Source organism: Saccostrea cucullata, unplaced genomic scaffold (assembly GCF_032062105.1).
Source record: "Saccostrea cucullata isolate Sc308-1 unplaced genomic scaffold, CSIRO_AGI_Scuc_v1 ctg7472, whole genome shotgun sequence".
Classification (NCBI taxonomy): domain Eukaryota; kingdom Metazoa; phylum Mollusca; class Bivalvia; order Ostreida; family Ostreidae; genus Saccostrea; species Saccostrea cuccullata.
Window position 1 is genome coordinate 1 of NW_026927608.1, and position 20,658 is coordinate 20,658.

At 35.0% G+C, this 20,658-nt stretch overlaps 3 protein-coding genes across 4 annotated transcripts; 2 read left to right on the top strand and 1 right to left on the bottom strand.

The window, feature by feature from the left end:
* Window positions 1-2,517: 2,517 nt before the first annotated feature.
* LOC134274971 (uncharacterized) lies at window positions 2,518-5,330 on the top strand. Of its 2 annotated transcripts, none has more exons than XM_062757219.1 (2): window positions 2,518-2,648; window positions 3,974-5,330. In XM_062757219.1, the coding sequence occupies exon 2, from the start codon at window positions 3,996-3,998 to the stop codon at window positions 5,295-5,297; it is 1,302 nt and encodes a 433-aa protein (XP_062613203.1). In that variant the 5' UTR covers window positions 2,518-2,648; window positions 3,974-3,995; the 3' UTR covers window positions 5,298-5,330. The 2 variants fall into 2 exon arrangements, with proteins under 2 accessions (XP_062613203.1, XP_062613202.1); XM_062757218.1 differs by lacking the exon at window positions 2,518-2,648 and adding an exon at window positions 3,265-3,567.
* Window positions 5,331-5,681: 351 nt separating this feature from the next.
* Window positions 5,682-11,968, bottom strand: LOC134274972 (fumarylacetoacetate hydrolase domain-containing protein 2-like). The gene is made up of 7 exons (XM_062757220.1): window positions 11,713-11,968; window positions 9,880-10,096; window positions 8,856-8,915; window positions 8,584-8,752; window positions 7,802-7,910; window positions 7,074-7,161; window positions 5,682-6,151 (listed from the first exon to the last, which is right to left on the bottom strand). The coding sequence occupies exons 1-7, from the start codon at window positions 11,871-11,873 to the stop codon at window positions 6,089-6,091; spliced, it is 867 nt and encodes a 288-aa protein (XP_062613204.1). The 5' UTR covers window positions 11,874-11,968; the 3' UTR covers window positions 5,682-6,088.
* A 511-nt stretch (window positions 11,969-12,479) lies between these two features.
* On the top strand, window positions 12,480-20,151 carry LOC134274973 (putative aminopeptidase W07G4.4). The gene is made up of 16 exons (XM_062757221.1): window positions 12,480-12,578; window positions 12,854-12,989; window positions 13,158-13,223; window positions 15,709-15,791; window positions 16,141-16,249; window positions 16,535-16,659; window positions 16,936-17,035; window positions 17,303-17,378; window positions 17,766-17,851; window positions 17,951-18,055; window positions 18,205-18,280; window positions 18,384-18,502; window positions 18,616-18,699; window positions 18,819-18,926; window positions 19,343-19,474; window positions 19,698-20,151. The coding sequence occupies exons 1-16, from the start codon at window positions 12,562-12,564 to the stop codon at window positions 19,830-19,832; spliced, it is 1,557 nt and encodes a 518-aa protein (XP_062613205.1). The 5' UTR covers window positions 12,480-12,561; the 3' UTR covers window positions 19,833-20,151.
* Window positions 20,152-20,658: the final 507 nt, after the last annotated feature.

The window sequence follows — 20,658 nt, forward strand, 5'->3', positions numbered from 1 at the left end:
CACTCTCCAGCATTGGTCAATCATCTACCTTTCACTCCCTAATTCTAGAGATATTCTTCAACGAACCTGGACGTATTTTATTCACCTTCTAACGCTGTATAGTCGTCTCTAAACAGACCAATAAACTCGCTTATGTTTTGTTTTGTTCAGTGTGTGTGGCTTTTTTGGTTATTTCTTTCTTTCTTTTTTCTTTGGTTGTCAGATGACATAATATTCAGAACAATGGAGTTTATTGGTCTATAGACAATTAACGTATATTTTAAAATCCCTTACACAGAGCAAGAGCAAGTATGCAAAGTAGAGTTATCCCTCTTTCCATTCCGTAATGAAATGCTTATTGATCAATCTGATTCAAATCAGATCCTTTGATCCGCTCACATAGATCGCTACTTGCATATGAGTGGATCAAAGAATCCTATCTGACGACTAAGAATATGTTCATCAACAAGATAACTTCGTCATTCAAAAATCACTCACATTCTACGTCATTCATCAACAACAATTATGCAGTCTTCGAAGACTTAGTCATCCAACAAATTGATAGAATTCCTTATTAGCCGACCTATTTTAGTATTGCTTTGAATATATTGAATATTTTATTCAAAAACTTTTCCATGAGAAGAAAACAACTCAACTCAGATGAATCGATCGACGAAGTTTTATCAAGTAACAACAATATCCATCTGAATTTGAAATAAAAGATTATACCGAGTCTGCCAGTTGTTTCATATTTGGATGTTTTAATTTACTGACCATAGGCGCTTGGTTTCAGGATGGTGTATTATGTGTTTTTCTAGGTGTGTCTGAATACCCTCATTAAAATAAAAATAAACAAAAGGCCCATGGGTCACATCGCTCAACTGAGTGGCTTTGACCATGCTGTTCTTTACCAGATTTTCCCCTTCTAATAACCTAATATGATTCCAAATTATGGCCTATCCTACCCCCCCCCCCCCCTGGGGGTCATGATGTGAACAAATTAGAATCTACACTACCCCAGGATGCTTCCACATAAGTTTCAGTTTTTCTGGCCCAGTGGTTCTTGAGAAGATTTAAGATTTTAAAAGAATTTTCCTATATATTTCTATGTAAAACTTTGATTCCCTATAGTGGCCCCGCCCAACCCCAGGGAGTCATGATTTGAACAATTTAGAATCTACACTATCCCAGGATGCTTCCACATAAGTTTCAGCTTTTCTGGCCCAGTGGTTCTTGAGAAGAATCCACCCTATTTTTGTCTTTTCTTGATTATCTCCCCTTGGGAGGGGACTGGGCCCTTCATTTTAACAATTTAAACTCCCCTTTACCCAAGGATGCTTTGTACCAAGTTTGGTTAAAATTGGCCCAGTGGTTCTTGAGAAGAAGTCGAAAATGTGAAAAGTTTACAGACGGACGGACAGCTAGACAGACAGACGGACGGACGACGGACAAAATGTGATCAGAAAAGCTCACTTGAGCATTCAACTCAGGTGAACTAAAACGCTGAAATTAGCACTAAAAATGTCATATTTACTGTATATAAAAAGAGTACTCTTTTTATATACAGTAAATATGACATTTTTAAAACGTGCTAATTTCAGCGAAATTTTATTTTGATGAGGGTATTCAGACACACCTAGAAAACCACATAATACACAAAATACACCAGCCTGAAACCAAGCGCCTGATAGATGCTTTAGACGACAAAGGCCAACTATATTGTATGACAAAGTAACTTCAGCTTTTCTACCGTAAACTGTCCTTATTTATGTCCAGTAATATTCGGTTTTCACCCGCATATGGTGTAATTGTTTCTCAACTTCTTCGCTGAAAGAAAGTATGCTCAGATTACGATCAATTTTTAAACTGAGACAGGCTACTCACACATAAGTTGATATTGCATGGTTTCGTACGTTGCAAGTTTTTTTTTCATTTTATTAGACTGACACATTGCTATTTTACTATAGTATGTAAATAATAGCAGATTACTGTCAATGATTAAGACACAGTCCACCATGGATAATTCTGGATAACATTAAGGCGTGTGTTTGCTGTCTTCTTCTTTTAGAAATGCGCGGTTATTATTTTTTTATTAAATTAAATGTTAGGGCTTTTAGATCCTAGACAATAAAACTGATGTTTCTATCACAAAAATTAAAATATTTAAAAAATCTGTTTCATACGGTAGATTAATTTGTAATATTAAAAGCTTGTCAATGTCTCTGTCCAAGCTAATTGCTAATCTATAATTCCATTGTAAAATGGCAAGAAGTGACACGTAGGTTAAAGTAAACGACGAATTCAGCAGGGGTATCGCCAGTCAACCAAGGTTATCAATGCGTCGATTACGAATGAACAGAGGTACTCCTGCTAAGAATAGATTTCTGATAAAGCAAGGAGTTTTAAAACAAGAAAGGTGCAGTGACGTCACTTCAAAAACTACATCACGTGACCCAGTAAAGACAATGCCAAACAATTGTAATTTATCAAGACGCGGAAATTGACACCTATCATGACAAAATATCTTTATTAAGCATCCACCCACCGGTTAACATCTAATTTGTTTATTCTAAACTTCAACCTTATGGATTATTGACAAATTTAGTTAAAAAGAAAACTTAAAAAGTAATCGTTCAAGTTCTGCAATTCAGCACGGAAATTCTTCATCAGTAAGTAAAACGTTTTGATATTGAAAACTAAAAGTAAGCAATAATTCCAGCAAAAAGATGGTGAAAATCTTTGTTTTTTCTAATAATTCCTCAGTGTGATAAAGTTCGCAATACAGGTGTCACTGAATTTGATGTACATTTTATCTTTAAATTGGTGCCATTTCATTTAAGATATTTATGAATAAATCGACGTCATTTAATAGTTGAGTAGGCAGAAAGACGTCTTACATTAAAAAGAAACATAAAACCTCCTCACACTTATTTAAAGACTAGGTTTTTGAATATTCAATGTACATTATTGGTTTTTGAAAATAAAAGCTTTACCAAGAGTTTCATTTGATTTTTTTCATGCTCTGAGCAACATGCTTTCTTTGCAAAAAGAATTTAAAATTGGTGTAAAGAGCTTTCTCTTCCTACCACTGGATTGTAATATTTGAATGCAATTGTCAAAATTTGCTTAAAAGTAGAGGGAAAAAAGACAAGATATAAGTCGGTAGGACCCCTCCTTGACAAAAGGGGACAATGTTATCTCCAAGAGGCGCGTGACTCTGCCTGTTGAGGACGAATACTTATGTTTTCCAAATCCAGCTTTAATTCCGTATATGCGATTCACCAGCACGATAAAGCCGCTATTTAATACAATCAACAAAACATGCATTTAAATCTTTGAAAACCGTTCGTGTACGACAAACCTTAGTAATTAAATTAACGGGATATATTAAATCTGTATAGTCCAGGGATTGTAATATGTGAAATGGTTTGACCCCTCTGAAGATTATAACTAGATATGTTTTGAGTGTATCTTGACAAACCAGGAGGTTTTGTGTTTCGTTATCAATTTAGACGGAAGGTTCGAATACAAGGTCTTGGAATATGATCTATTAAGATGACGTAGTTTATGAATTTGGTGTAAACTCGGGTAAGAGATGGTTTTCATTGTTTTTTTTTTTTACTAGTCAATTCATTACTCTCTAGGAATTTCAAGTCTTAATAGAATTTATTTAGAAATTGTATTTTCCCACCTTGACGGTTTTCTTTTAAAGCACTATTAACTTTGCCTAAAATTTCTTAACTCTGGATTTGATTTTTCGAGCATTAAATAGAACTGTGTTACTTTGATAGAAAAGGTTTAATTAGATCGGATTAACTTGTTTATTAACTACTTGTCAGGGCGAAATAAAAGAGAAAGTATATAACATGGGTATGACAGGAGCCCTATTACATAGGGTTTTAAGGAAAGCCTTTCAACAACATGTATGTTGTTTATTGATGAAAAATCTGGAATATGAGCAGGTTGTAATTTTCCAAAATTTGTTCTTTTGCAGTGGAAGTACCAATATATAAATCATGTTACGTGTGTGTACTCCAGCCACTGTACACAGTCAGTGTCAAGGACGCATGCGCAGTCCTCTGAGAACAGATGTAGCCAATGAACTTCGACAACATATCATTGAACTGGTAAAGGAACAAACTGATGAAAACATCGATATGAATGTCGATGATTCTGCAATAATATATCAGCTAAAGAAGAAAGGAGGAATCGCTCCCATTGAACCGATAAAGACAAAAGAAGACAAACAGAATGAAAAGGTAAAAAGAATTCATTTGAAAATGCTAAAAGAGACGCGAAGTAAAGGCGCCAATCGCTTCCCCGCGCTGGATTTTGGGGACGTTTCACACAGGGATGATCACTTGATTCAGAGTGACCCAAGAACAGCAAGTGCTAAAACAGTTAGATTTAAGATGGAGGACAGCAATGCCTACGTACCAGAAAATCAAAACCCAGGATATGAAGTTCGTGGCAATGCTATAAAATCTTCCTCTGGACTTCATAAATCTGTGCCATTAATATTACGCAGAACCGAAGCAGCGCAAAGACAGGCCCAGATACATACTTCATTACAAGTATTCAAAAGACGTCTGAAAATCAACAATCAAAACAGTTATTTAGCCCCAAACAGTACTGTTCGTGAATCAGACTACATAATCCGACGTGTTCCTCTTCAGCTGGACAAAAAGAGTCGCACGAATATTACTCCTATAGCACCGAGAATATCTGTTTCCTCAAAATTACACGCCCGTCCTAGAACACCCACGTCTGCCAGACAACGAGTGGGCTCTCCATTACGTCCCACATCCTCTACTTCTAGACCACTGAGCGGGAGCAAATCGCCCATTCCCACCGAAGAAAAGAAGGTCAAGTTTTCGTACCGACTTCCAGATAATATTGGAAAAGAGTTGTTTCGAGAGGATTCAGAAATAATTCCTAGTGTGAATACTTATGTTGTAGAAGAAACTCAAGCTAAGTTTGGAAGAAAGTATGAAACCCAGGCTATGTTAAATGTACATAACCTTGGTGTCCACGACGCACTGAACTCCGGTGAAAAAGAAAAAGTGAGGATTCACGAAGACACAAAAGTCGATTCTCGACTCATTCGCTGGGTCGAAGAATCCACAAATATAAACTTCACAAGAAGAATCAATCGAATTCGATCCGCGTCAACTGAACGCTTTTATCGATCTGAATCTACAGAACGTTTAAGAACCGGATCTGCAGACTCAAAGCATAGTCGGAAATTTCTAGAAGATACAACACAAACGAACTCAAATACATTTCAAAACGAATCAAAAATAAAAACCACTGAATAACAATTAATTAATTTTCTAATAGGATTTTTAGGAAAAAAACGGTGCTTAAAACATTATGTGTGATATTCATAGATTTTGAAACCCATATGCTATATAGCAGTTAATCAAATTTACCATTTCAGACTACAGAAATCTGAACTTCCAGAAAGTAATACGGGTATTTGTGAGTACCGAAATTCAAAATGAAACATGTGCAGATTGTAACAAATATATGTTACATATGTATGAATTAGATATGGCATTAATACTCCTTTTCTATATAGAATATTTAAATGGCCGATAATGATCGATACAATGTCAACTATTTGAAATTCTTGTACGAATGCAATTTGTGAGCTTTAATTGCGCTTCTGGGTCATAAAATGGCAAATCAAAACACTCATTCTATTAAAAGTTTTATTGCACCTGAATTCTGCACTGTCATATTACGCATGAAAGAAAGCGGGATTCAATTCCCTTACAGATTAAACGTTAAATTTCATTTTGTTTTACTTGTCAATCAAATAAAATTATTTCCTTATAATAGTTAATCTACAGATCCCCAGTTGACCATTCAAACAAACGTTTCTGGGTTGCATCACTTGACGTATGGCTACGATTTTCTTAAAATATCGAAATCAATAAGTTCCCTTACATGTAAAACACAATAAAAGTTTAATTCTGCACTAGTTTTTGTTGAGAGTCAAAAGTCAACACTATTTTGTTTACAGTAAAATTCTACACTATTTTTTTTGGACAATTCTCTACACTATTTTGTTGACTGTTCTCTACTCTATTTTGTGGACAGTTCTCTACACTATTTTGTTGACAACTTTTCCAATGCCATCAATTTCACACTCCACTATGTCGCCTCTCTGAAAAACAAAATAAATTTAATCTCAATTCATCTAAGAGTCAAGTACGATACATGCTGTAATCTAAACACATCAAAGTAAATTATATATTGGTGAACCATATGTTAAAAAGCATCTTGATTTAATAAAGAACTGCTTTTTATTTCACATCTTCTGATTGGATATCGACAAAGTTTACTGTCAGTACTTCGTTAAAATTGCTGATTCGTCACAAAAGTGCTCTGAAGTTGAAACTGAAAGTTCCCCATTGACGTCAGTTATGAAGTCTTCAGAGACCAAGTCTTCCAACAAACTGTTGGAATTCCAAAAGACACTGATTGTGCACCTTCTTAAGGCACCCTGTTTTTATATTCCTATGAAGCAGAATTCATCCAAAAAAAAATCAACACAAGAAAACACTTGCTTTAATCTTCAGCTTGACTTTCAGTTAAATCGAGGACTTAATATCCAATTACACTGTATTTCCAGTTATTAATTAACAATAGTTATTTCCAGTTATTAGTAATAACAATAGTTACCTCCATTTATATGTCAACTCAACATATTCAACAAGGTTTTTACATCTCCCAGTTTATTATGTTCCAAGTACAGTCGTTTTTTAAGCTGATGCAGGCTATTGACAGATAAGTTGATGATAGTGGGATTTCAACAACGTCTTTAAAGCCAGCATTTCGTAAATTCTATGGTCATTATAATGCCCTTGCTATCAAATATAAGCTATAATTGGGACATCATATATCAATTGCTGGGCCTTTGTTTAAATGTACATAGTTTGATTCGTAACGTAATTTTATGAATCCTTTCAATCTTTTTCAAGTGACAAGTTGCAAGACTTATAGAAGTCTAAAATTAAAAGTATGCATTTGAACATGAATAAAATAAATATGTACGTGCATTTTCTTTTAACATATAAAATATTCACCTTGAGGTATTCTGGGGGTTTTCTAAAGACCCCGACACCAGGCGGGGTTCCCGTTAAAATTAGGTCTCCTGGTTTCAGTGTCATAAATCTAAAATCCAAGAAATAAACAAAAAGACGAGTTTTAGTATTTGAAATTCACATGTCCTATGTATCATTCAAACATACATTAGCGATACGAGACTAAAGTTTTAAAAAAGTAATAAAACCGGAGGATCAATAACTTACATGCATGAATATGGTCATCTTTCCAAAAAAACATTCGTAAAGTTTAAAATTCTCTAAGGATTAGATATTTGAAAGGCGTCATATAGTGCATTGTTAAAAAAAAACCCAAAACACACACAAAAAAAAAAACATAATAATGCAAAAAGTGCAATTAAGCAAAATCCATTATGATGCAATTTGAATTTACGCAAAAAGTGTAATTACGAGGTATACTTTGTGGCAAGTTTGGTTGAAATTGGTCCAGTGCTTCTTGAGAAGAAGATGAAAATGTGAAAAATTTACAGACGGACAGACAGATGGACAACGGACAAAATGTGATCAGAAAAGCTCACTTGAGCCTTTGGCTCAGGTGAGCTAAAAAGGACCAGTTTTCGGATATGTGTAATTCCCAGTTGTAAATTATCAAGACTTTAAGCATAGAAATTTTTTTTTTGCTGAGTAGAGCAAAATACATTTCCCGCAAATTAATTGTGGTTTGTTGAATGTAAAATAAGTAAGCTTACCTAGATATAAATGTTACCATGGCAGCCGTTTTGTGTACCAGCTGATTTGTGTTGCTGTCTTGTTTGGTGACGCCATTCACCTTACACCGCAGTCCCAGATTGTGAGGATCTGTCCCAAAAATTAGTACAAGTAAGTCAAATGTTATAAACGTGATGGCTTGAACTTTTCAATCCTTGTGGAGTAATATATTCTTCTCAATTGTATATTGGGTTTATATATCAAAATTATTCGATAAACAAAAGCATGCTCTACATACGAACAATTCCTTAAACAATTATAAAGGTAAGTAATATTGACAAAGAAGATGATGAATCAAGAATATCAAGAGTCTTTTTTTTAAAGTCATCATTTCGCAATATATAAATTATGGTGTTACAATGACCTTGGCAGCAGACACAATCTTCCATTATAAAGTCAAACGCATGCTGATGGACGTTTTTCATCATTAGGTCATTTCTTTTACACACTGAATTGTCTGATATAGATTTTTCTGTTATTTCTCGATTGTGACGAGGAGAAAAAAGCGAGCGTGACCGGTCGGCAGCTAAAAGGGATGCTCACTCCTCCATGGTACCTGATCCCACCTCTAGCGATGCAGTGGTCTTTATTTGCCCTACTTCTAATTTATATTGTTTGGATGAACTTTTGAGGTTGAATACTGTTTGTTATCTCCATATAATTCATCCACGAATATTTCAAAATACAGATGCAATACTGTTGTCAGTCAATCATGAATTTTATATTTACACCTCAATCTATTTGACATAGCACTGGAACTGACCGTTTAGGTCCTCTTTCATGACAATGGCGGGTCCTAGGGGACAGAAACCATCCATGGCTTTTCCAATCAACCACTGCCCACCATTCTTTCCAGGTTCTAGCTGCCAGTCACGCGCACTGACGTCATGTGCAACAGTATACCCAAAAACGTAATTCATGGCATCTTTTTCCTGCAAGGGATTAAGTTTTATTTTTAAAAATGGAAAATTAAAGAAACCGATCAAATCTGACATTTATAAATAGACAGAGTTGTATAGGATTGTAGGAGTATACCTGAACACGCTTGGCTTCTTTTCCAATGACAATTGTCAGTTCTACTTCCCAATCCAACTTCTGAAAATTATTATTTTTTTCTTTTACTAAGTGGGAAAACAATTTATCTTATAGCTGAGATTATGCTCATCGTCGCAAACCACGGCCAAAATGCACGATCCTCTCCTATTCCGGAGAGAGCTATATGCGGACTACGGACCGTGGCTCGAGACGGTGATCTGTAATTTTTACCAACAGGGGCTTACAGAAAACTTGCAAGTATATACACCTAAGTTATCTTTCTTTGAATAGACGTGTAAATTAATAAATGTACCCCCTTCCCCATTTTTAAATTTCAAGATTTGTTCAAGAGCTTTTCACATTTATTTTATTTCATACAATCCCTATTCCACGTATTGTTTTCTCAACAAAGATGTTTTTACACAAGTATAACATATTGAGAAATTCTGTGTACCTGTAAATATGCCAAATGAAACATAAACTAGAGGTATTGTGAGCAATGAGCTCACTAAATGATACCACCCGCCTCCCATATGATTATATAATGGAAAAGTCCATGTTTTACTGTGGCCGGGAAACCCAAAATATGTGTCGGATCAAAAAGTAAAATAGGAGGTGCACAATGGCAATATGTAATAAAGATTCTGTGAAAGTTTCATTAAATTCAAATTTCACTCAGTGATATAAGAGGAGTTACGAATAAGAGATGGGTACCCCAAAGCGTAACAGACAGACGGACGGACATACCGATTACAGTATACCCTCCCACTTTTCACACGGGGGTATAATAATTTACTGTCATGGTTTAATATAAAGTCTGAATTGAAGGGATGGAGGTAAATACAAAATTTACCGCCTGACATTACACTTGAAATTTTTTTTTACTGAAATACCACCTGTAGGATTAAATAATCGTCAGGGCATGCAAGCAAGAAGATTCTAACCTTTTGATATTTCGTTCCCTCATTAAATCAATAAAATTCTACATTAAACAGTAAGTATGCTGATTTAAATAGAATCTGACCTTCGTCTCCTCGGGGTACACTAGGTCCTCCGTGGGACCTATGATGCTGCTGGGGAACTTGTTGAAGATGACCGGTTCTACGGGAACGGGTGCGTTCTGTTCCTCGCAGTGGTCCTTATAATTCATCCCCACACATAGTACTTTGTCTGGGTTATAGATAGGAGCTACCACTTTGACAGTATCCCTCGGAATGATTGATCCGCCTCTGTCTATCACACTGTCCAAAAGAATTAAGATTATTTTTCGTATCATAAAATAATATATTAAGGAAGAATTCAAGTCTTGCACTTCCACAAAAATTTGAATTAAGAAAATACTATTAATGCAAGCAACATTCAGATAAGCTGCATGCAAGTATCCAAATAATCAAATTTAAAGATCAACAACTATAAAAAGTTTTAATCGTAGTTTTGACCGCTTTTATTGGATCCGCGCACCACTCAATCAATCGTATTTCGCTTGAAAGAGATAAGAGCTATGACCTCTTTGCCCAATATAAATTATACGTATCTATAGGTAGATTCTTCAACTGGCATCATATAAACTATAGTGTTTTTAATTCAAACACTGTAGGTACATGTACCCGAATAAATAGATATCACTAGGTCAAAAATTAAAATACCCCCCCCCCCCTTTATATAATTATAAGATATCGTTTATTATCAATTACACCCCTATCTGTTTTGTTTTGAGCATATTTTATTGCATGAATCAAAAGAAGTGGAAATCTTTCAACTTACTGGTTAATATGACATGTATATGTAACAAAAATCCATGAAAATTGAATATATGGGGACCATTTTATATTCTGAGGTGAGGCCTGGCAAAATTTTATAAAGTCATATTAGTTATTTTCATGCCAGTCAAGGACGGATTATTTTGTTTTAAAGACGATTAAAGACTAATTATTTTTTTTTTTCTTTTTTGGAACATTTTTTAAAAAGCCCCCCCCCCCCAAAAAAAAATATTTTCGATCGGCGGAGGGGGGGGGGGGCACACAACAACTGACAAGGAGAGATTTTTCTTGCAAATCGATATTATTTATTTTCAAGTCCCATAGTACCAGAAATTCATAATGAATTATAGAATTGTCGTAATGTCTAAGAAAAATGCAAATTAAAATCTTCTGGTATCATCACCAATAACTTTGCAACCAAATTTGTTTTAAAAAATTTATAGTGGCAAAATCGACATTTCCCGTAATAACCATTTTGTGTCAACTATAACCAAGTTTAAGTCAGTTAAACTGTTAATTTAAGGCGATCTTCGTCACAGTTGTTTAAATTTTCAGCTGTGACTATGTTTATTAATATTTGATATACATGTATTTCAATAACTTTTACCAAATGTATAATTTAAAAGGTTGATGGATTTAGTTTTCTAAACATACTCGATTTTGAAATGATTGTGTTTAGACCCAGTAGTAAACTTCATCATTTCACAACATCTGGCTGCTATAAAAGTTTAAGTAATTCATCTGCATCTTGGAACAGTGAATAGCTTTTTAATATTATGGGTATTGTATTTATATACCGTGAAATTACTCAATTTTGTGGGTGTTCAATTGTTGTTGTTTTTGAAGGTATGAAGAAAGCCACGTAATTATGTCCACCACGAAATGCAATTTTTCACATAAGTTAATACTACTGCACAAATTCTTCAAGCTCGAAATCAAATTCTCATGAACCCTCTTTTTCTCAAACCACGAAAATTTGATCCCTCGAAAATATGTGATTTTACAGTATTTTCACGTTTTTACTTATCATCTTTCTTGGATCCGCCACTTACATGTAACAGCACTATATACCTCGCTGGAGGGAGCAAGGGGCCTACCTTTTTGCTGCAAGTAAGTTCTTCTGTCCACCTTCAATAAAACTTCGCATGTCTGTTGGAATTGCAGAGTCTCCTGCACGTAAATCCACGACGTCTCCTCCATCGCGTACCTCTACCCCCACCTGCCTCACTCCGCCCCTCTCAAACTGGATAAAACGCATTGTTCACAGAGTCGATTTGTCCCGAGAAGTTACGAACGCCACGATATAGTCAGATGACAACTCTTTTTATCAGGTCATTGATAGTATATTTGTATGCTAATGATGATAAGTGGTCTGCACATTCCTTCTTTACTAAATTACTACTAGTATTTACATGTACTTATTACGAAACTGAAAGTTGAAGATTGGTGTAAAAGTAGATCTATTTTAGCGTCTGACCGTAAATCTCAATGTGCAGAGTTAGTTGTTGGTTCTGTTATTTGTCAAAGAAATTATTATAAAACTATTGTTATTGTTTCTTACGGGTTAATTTAATGAGAGAAAAATTGTGCTGGTTAAATTTTGACCTTTGTTGTTTGGATTAGCCAGAGATTTTATACATTTTGTCTTGGATAAAATTTCCCAAAGTATGTATGTTTAAAAAAATACGCTGGCATGGCTTTCAAAATTTTTTGTCTTTTTTTCCTTCAATTTTTTCAAATAAAGCGATCTAAAGTATGAGATATTCCTAGTACAATAAGAGACAGTAACGTGTTTGGATAATTATATTGAATGAGAAGTCGTATTGACTCGGCCATGTACTTGAAGTAGTATTACACGATGCTGGTTGACCCCATTATTCTTCCTTATCAGAGTCAGGTGACAGCACTAAGATCCTACTTACAGCTGTGAGCAGACGAAGAATAAGATGCCGGCGAAAAATGGGTAAACTATTTTATTTTGGTTGTGTATATTTTAAAAGAACTTTTGATTTGTCATTAATTTTTTTTTTTAATTTATTGAATGATAATTCAAGTATTGAAATTCAAGAAGTCAAAGTGAAAGTAAAACTGCCTACGTTGTGAAACTATTGGTTGTCCCATTTGTCTAGGTTAATTTTATTTAATGTATGCTTCGTCACGCTTTCGTTGCTTTGCTTTTATCCCGTTTTATATAACCCAGCTGAAATAAAGTGAGGTTTATAAATAAAAACATTGCAGATTACCAGAGCTCCTGCCATGCCTGGACATAAATGACCCCCAGTTTGATGGGGTGGTGGTGGTTACAGACACCGTCCAAAAGTTGCTAGACAATAAGCTGGACAGAGTGGCTGCAGCAGTACAGAACTATGCAAAAGTGAGTAAAGGAGTCGAGAAACATTTTAAAATCCCTACTAATTTCCATCTTTAAAAATATTTTTAATTTATGATAACTATAACTGTATAAGATGATCTGAATTGGTTTAACAGTAATATGATATTTCAATTTGAATAAATGAGAAATGCTGATTTTTATTTCATACAGATAGATTCTGCCTACAATAAGGAGGTGGTTTTGATCGACACGGATGCTGTTCCTTCTAGACGACTGGTAAGCTTGTTATTAGCTCTTCTGAGCCAAAGGCTCAAAGAGCTAATGCTATGGCCATTTGTGCGGTGTGCGGTGTGCGTTAACTTTTTAGAATATGGGCCATAACTCAAGAACCCCTTGGCCAATCAGTGTCAAATTTGTCACAGGGTATCCTTGGCCCAAGGGCTACCATTTATACTAAAATAAGGGTTGGGACCCTGAATCAAGGGGAGATAATCAGGAAAACAAAACAAAAAGTACTGGTTGCTAAAAAATCTTCTTCTCCAGAACCACCAGGCAGATTTTCACCAAACTTACATACAAGGATCAGGATATGTTGAAGATTAAAAATTGTTCAAGGCATGACCCTGGGGCAAAGGGCGTGGTCTCAAGGTCACTTTAAAGTTGACCTAAATTTACAATTAATAAAAATGTTCATATTTTGCTTACTATAAGGACTAGGATCATCAAATCTTGTGAGTTGATGCATCTTAGGACTTCACATCATGTTAACTCAAAAGTAGGTCACGGTGACCTACTTTTTAAATTTTGCGGGCATTTGTTTTCAAATTGATTTAAAGGCATATTTTGGATACTTCAAGGCCTATGATCATCAAACTTAGTCAGTTGATGCATCTTGGGTCCTTGAACAACATCAACTTAAAAGTAGGTCACAGTGACCTACTTTTTGAACTTTATGACTTATCCTTTTCAATGCATTTAATCCCATTATTTCAGGCACTGAAAGGGTTAGAATCATCAAATCTTGTAAGTTGCTGCATCATGGGACCTTAAAACATATTTAAGAAAAAGTAGGTCACTATGACCTACTTTTAGAATTTTGCAGGCATTTGTTTTCAAATTGTTTAAAAGGCATATTTTGATTACCTTCAAACCTATGATCATCAAACTTGGTCAGGAGATGCATCTTGGGACTCTGAAAAATGTCGACCAAAATGTAGGTCACGGTGACCTACTTTCGACATTTTATGGTTAAATTTAAGTATCTTAGGTATTTATTGGCTTAGAATCATCAAACGTTGTCAGTTGATGCATCTTGGGTTTTCGGAGAATGTCGACCAAAAAGTAGGTCACGATGACCTACTTTTGACATTTTATGGCTATATTTATGTATCTCTAGTACTTATTGGTTTAGAATCATCATACTTTGTCAGTTGATGCATCTTTGGTTTTCGGAGAATTTCGACCAAAAAGTAGGTCATGGTGACCTACTTTTGAATATCTCAGGTATTTATTGGCTTAGAATTATCAAACTTGGTCAGCAGATGCATCTTTGGACTCTAAAAAATGTCAACCAAAATGTAGGTCACAATGACCTACTTTCGACATTTTATGGCTATATTTAAGTATTCTCCGGTACTTATTGGCTTAGAATCATCAAACTTCTTAAGTTGATGCATCTTGGGTTTTCGGAAAATGTCGACCAAAAAGTAGGTTACGGTGACCTACTTTTTGACATTTTATGGCTATATTTATGTATCTCTAGTACTTATCGATTTAGAATCATCATACTTTGTCAGTTGATGCATCTTGGATTTTCGGAGAATGTCGACCTAAAAGTAGGTCATGGTGACCTACTTTTGAATATCTCAGGTTTTTATTGGCTTAGAATTATCAAACTTGGTCAGCAGATGCATCTTGGGACTCAACCAAAATGTAGGTCAGAGTGACCTACTTTCGACATTTTATGGCTATATTTAATTATCTCTGGTACTTATTAGTTAAGAATCATCATACTTTGTCAGTTGATGCTTCTTGGGTTTTCTGAGAATGTTGACCAAAGAGTAGGTCACAGTGACCTACTTTTGAATATCTCAGGTATTTATTGGCTTAGAATTATCAAACTTTGTCACTTGATGCATTTTGTGATTTCTTAGAATGTAGACCAAAAAGTAGTTGTACTTGGCTAAGAATCATCAAACTTTGTCAGGTGATGCAACTTGGGTCTTTAATAGGATACTTAGGGTTAGAGGCTTCAAATACAAGTGATAGGTTGTACAATTTATCAGAAGAGCGATTCAAGGCCCTTGGGCCTCTTGTTTGTACATGTGATTCAAGTGATTTACATGTATCTCATAGGTAAATGACCTCATTACTTGCTATACAATTATCAACTAGACATGAGTGGTATATACCGTAGCTGTTTTATAAATTAATGGAAGTATTTGCCCAAAATGATCAAATGTAATATTCTACCGTACAATATGATTGTACATACTGGTATGTATACTGTACTTATTGGTTGATTTGATCTCTGCAGTCGATTATTGATAGAATTTTACTTTGATTTATTGTGAAATGAATATTTACTTTGTCTTTTTTCATGTTGTTTATATAAATACATATATTTCATGACCAATTCCTGTAGAAACTAATTAATGCAATATAGCATTATTAGTAATATTCATGATCTATAGGATAAAAAAAAAAACACACTTTCATTTCAACTGAGGTAACATTTATGTACATATATTGTATACTTTAGATCTTTGCCCCCACTGGTCCCCTGGACAGGGACTATGATGACGTCAGAAGGTTTGCTGATGCTGCTGAGAAAGGAATCAAGAGGTACCAAGTGTAAAATATGCATGATCAGATCCCCTGTACACAATGTAAATGACATCACTCAGAGAGTGTGTAAAGTATATCATCAGACCACTGATAAACTGAAGTGTCTCAAGTTAGAAATGGGTTTTAGTCAAGGAAAATAACACTCGTTTAAAGAAAAATGGACATTCTATCATTAACTTCCCTTACTATATGGACAGCTGTGCATTTCATTTAACAACTTCCTTTCCTCCTGTGATTTTATAAAGTGAAGAACTTTATTGCAAATTTGCAATAGTGTGTATTACATGTACTGTCTGTACTTCATGTACAAATGTAAAGACATTATTTTGTATACTTTATGTATCAGGGCCCTACAGGCGGGCTGTAAGCGCCCCCTCCTTGTTCGTCCCGTGGACAACAGTTTCCCCAAGGCAGGAAGTGTGACCACGCTGGGATGTTTGTCTGCCCTCTATGTGGTAATGTTCTTATGTCACATGTACTCTTGTCAGATTTCATCATGTAAAAGCAGGAAATAGTGAGAATGTTCTAACCAGGAAATGATTCTGAATATATAATCTGGAAATGTAACATCAATAATTGCATACAAAATGTTTCCGTTCTGTTCTCCCACTGTATATGTATTCAAACTGTAAAATATACAAAATATTTCCACTCTTTGGAACTTGCTTTTTTTTTGGTCATGTTTTTTTAATGGTTTGTTGAAGTAGGTTTGTTGTTAAATTCAAATCTGGTCATTACAGCCCCTGGAGATACGAGAAGATGTACCCTCCAAAGCCTGCAAAGTGGAGGCCTTAGGTATCTGGTGTAATTCTGAGGAGCGAGTCAAACAGGGCATTGCCCTGGCCAATGCCGTGGAGTCTGGCAGGTACAAATGTAATGGGATATAATGTACTGTGTAAAAAGACTTACATTTATTGTGTTAACCAAAATGTCAACATCAAAAAATACAATGTATTAAGGACATGCCATGAGAATGGATGTTCCCACAAATAAATTTTTTTTATTTATCTGGATTTTTTTTATAGAAATTTTCTGATCATTATTTTTAGATGAATGTATACCATAAATACCCCAGTAAGAAATTAAAAGAAAAGAAAACATAGTGATATATGATTTTTTTAAATTTTGATTTTTCTTAAAGGATTATTACCAGAGATATTGGGGGATCAGACCCTGAAAGGATGGCGGCCCCCAATGTGGCCAAGTATGTGGAGGAAGCATTCAAGGACTCTGCTATCAAGGTCAAGTAGAAATAGATTTACGTAAACCAATTTTATTTATCATGCAACTAACTTTAATTTGACATTTTTCTTTTTATATAATGAGGAACTTAAAAGTTACAGCCTCATTTGAAAAAGAAAACACAAAAAAATCCAGTACAGGAATGGCAAAATAGAACCACCAGTTTATTGGAATGTAAAAACTAGAAATGGAACAAATGAACTTACCTTTAATATCAGTGAGCATTGCTGGACAATTCACTAAAACAGCTTTTGGTCTGAATACAGGTGACAGTGATATCTGATCCCGAGACTCTGAGGAAGGAGTATCCACTGTATGCTGCTGTAAACAGAGCCGCTAACCGTACGTATAAACAGCAGCTTCTGTCTAAGGTTAGGGGATAATGGGTGCAACCAACATTTTGTGAACTCAGGGACCAAATATGGCATTTTATTGCATGCTCAAAACTATTGTCATATTTTCCATGGAAAGTGTATTAAATTTGAGTTATGATTCCCACCTTTCACTTCTAGTTGTTTTATGTCTGTGAACAGATTTTGAATTTGATCAAAAAAAAAGAGACAGTATTAAAAAATGTATAAAATGCTGTTGTCTTAGATGAGTATGTAAAACAACAACAATAAATAAACTTGACTTAAATAAGAGAGCTAATATTGGAACATGAAAGACTAAAGTTTGGAAGATCAGTCCTGTTGTTGGTACTTACATGTAGCTTTTATTTTAAAACAGAGGTAGAGAGACACCAAGGGAGAATGATTTTCCTAGAGTACAATGGAGAAGGAGATATTGACAAGACCCTGTTTCTGGTTGGCAAGGTAAAACTTCATCTTGTTACTATATATAGGACATCACTATGTGAGTATTCAGCTAAGTAAAGGACGGCCCTAATAGGCATGTGAACTTCCTATTTGTAGGGTGTGACCTATGACACTGGTGGAGCAGACATCAAGGCTGGGGGTGTGATGGCGGGGATGCACAGGGATAAATGTGGGGCCGCAGCTGTTGCTGGGTTCTTCAAGGTGATTGATTCAAATTTAAAACCTCCCATTTCCTACATTTACAAAATTGTTCATTTTTTACCCATATCAAAAATAGCAAATTTTATTGGTTGAAAGGTGTACTAACATGTGCCTCATGAGTTCATATATGTTCTTTTATGTTACAACAGATTTTAAATGAAATGAAACCCAAAGGCCTACGAGTTGTTGGAGCAATGGCAATGGTCAGAAACAGTGTAGGTGCTAGTAAGTATTTCTATTTCATTCCACTCTTCAATAATAGTATATATTACACATGGAATTATATAAAAGGGAAGATAGGTGATCTAATGACTGTTATTCCTTTTAGATTGCTATGTGGCGGATGAGATCATCACCTCTCGAGCAGGAGTGAGAGTTAGGGTGGGGAACACAGATGCCGAGGGACGGATGGCCATGGCTGACGTTCTTTGCTACCTGAAGGAACAGGTATATAAATTCACATGAATTGAGATTTTTAAGCTAAATTTTTTTTATAAAAGAGATATTAAATATGCAAATGACTGGCATCAGCAGAATTCTTTATTGTTACTGATTTTAAGGCAAGGAGTGCAGTAAATCCACAGCTATTCACCATAGCAACATTGACAGGACATGTTATCAGAGCTTATGGACCAGATTATTCAGTATGTAAAAAAAATACTGCAATAAATATTGATCAGATCTGTAATTTGTAATTAAATAACTTTGAATTTTTCTTCTATACCTAAAGTACTCATTTAAATTGGAGGATTGATATTTTTAGGCCATTCTTGACAATGGACCAGCGAGGATCATGAACAATGCTCAGAATATCCAGGTGGCGGGGGATACGTGGGGGGATCCTTTTGAGATCTCTACTATCAGGAGAGATGTAAGTCTGCAGTCTTTATAATGGAAAGTTGCTTTGTACATGAATGCCTAAGCCCCTATCAGTACTCATGCCAATTCTTGTATATACTGATCAAAATAAAAGAGGAATCACTTTGACCTGGTAAATCGGTAAAAATTACAAATATATCATGTATTCAACAATGTCAGTTATAAAGAAAAGAAGACAGTAAAACCATGCCTTCTACACATTATTGGTAATATAAAATAAATGCATTCATGCAAAATGTGTAAAAACACAAAATGGCATTTTGGCATTCCTCTTTTCAACTTTTTTTTCTTAAGTGCCTGGGGCACTTACTTGCATTCATAGTAAAAATCTTGCCTGAGACTATGAATTTACTTAGTAGTTTATCAAACTCTTGTATCCTTGTTCTAAAACTTATTTTCATGCTGTAGGACTATGATTTCCACCGCGGTAAATCTGAGTATGAGGAAGTTTTACAATGTAACAATGCCCCATCATCTGCCACCTCTCGCGGTCACCAAACCCCAGCAGCCTTCCTGATAGAGGCCTCAGGAATGGAAAAGGTAAGGTTTATTTTACAGGCATTAGATAAAAATATTGCTTGAAAACAAACCCATAAATTAAATATTTATTAAAGAGGTGCATCTTTTCAAATGAGATCTATCATAAGGTAGTTGATTTCCTACAAACCTGCAAATTTTCGAAGGTCCATGGAAATTGCCCTTTGAACTAAAGTGATTGCAATGTGTAATGCTTTCTGATGCATGTATTTAATCTCGTTTATAGCATGGTAAAGATTCCGACCAACCATTGCCTTATTCCCACCTGGACATCGCTGGTTCATCTGGACCATTCCCAGGAATCCCCACTGGAGCCCCTATTGTTGCCTTGGCAGCACATTTCGTGTTCCCAAGATGCTGAACATCATTTCTCCAAATTAGGGAACAAATGACAATCTGTGTAGTGTATATTTTCTGTATAAAGTAGATGTTAAAAATTTCATTTAATCTCACCATTCGAATGTTTGTAATCTTTAGAACAAAAGCTAGTTAGATTATAAGTATCAAATAGTCAACATAAAAATAACTCATAAAATGAACAAATTAGATTTTCAAGACAAGGGGAATTTCATAGTCAGAATTATCATTAATCATTGGTGCATGGAAACTTGCTTTGTTTGTTATGAACATTTATTGTGCCAAATGATTTTTTACTGTCAATAAATCCGTTTCTGAGTCAATTGTGTTTATTTCACTGAATGCCTATGGAAGTACAGAAGAAGGTGTATTTCTATTATAAAGATTGTAGAAAGAAGAGGTTCATGTATTTCTATTATAGAGGAATCTAAAAAAGGTAGGGTATTTCTATAATAGAAATTATAGGAAAGAAGGGGCATTTCTATTAAAGAGGTCTCTAGGAAAGGGTATTTTTCTATCATAGAGACTGTAAGAATGAAGGGGTATTTCTATTTTTAGAGATTTTCAGGAAAGAAGGGGTATTTCTGTTATAGATGTATCCAGGAAAAGAATGGTATTTTTGTCATAGAGATTGTAGGAAAGATGGGACTTTCCATCGTTCTATCATACTCTGTCTAAGAAAGAAAGGATATTTCTATGAAAGACTTTGTAGAAAAGACGGGGATATTTCTCTTAAAGAGATTGTAAGGAAGATGGGATACTTCTACTATAGGGATATGTAGGAAAAGAGGGGTATTTCTATCATAAAGGTATGTGAGATAAGAGGGATT

Coding starts and splice junctions, on each gene's coding strand:
- LOC134274973 (XM_062757221.1), top strand. Junction 13,224..15,708: donor CTGTTCCTTCTAGACGACTG/GTAAGCTTGTTA, acceptor TGTATACTTTAG/ATCTTTGCCCCCACTGGTCC. Junction 18,056..18,204: donor CTGTTGCTGGGTTCTTCAAG/GTGATTGATTCA, acceptor ATGTTACAACAG/ATTTTAAATGAAATGAAACC.
- LOC134274971 (XM_062757219.1), top strand. CDS start 3,996: ATGTTACGTGTGTGTACTCCAGCCACTGTACACAGTCAGTGTCAAGGA.
- LOC134274972 (XM_062757220.1), bottom strand. CDS start 11,873: ATGCGTTTTATCCAGTTTGAGAGGGGCGGAGTGAGGCAGGTGGGGGTA. Junction 10,097..11,712: donor AACTTACTTGCAGCAAAAAG/GTAGGCCCCTTG, acceptor TCTTTTGGACAG/TGTGATAGACAGAGGCGGAT. Junction 8,753..8,855: donor AAGAAGCCAAGCGTGTTCAG/GTATACTCCTAC, acceptor AATCCCTTGCAG/GAAAAAGATGCCATGAATTA.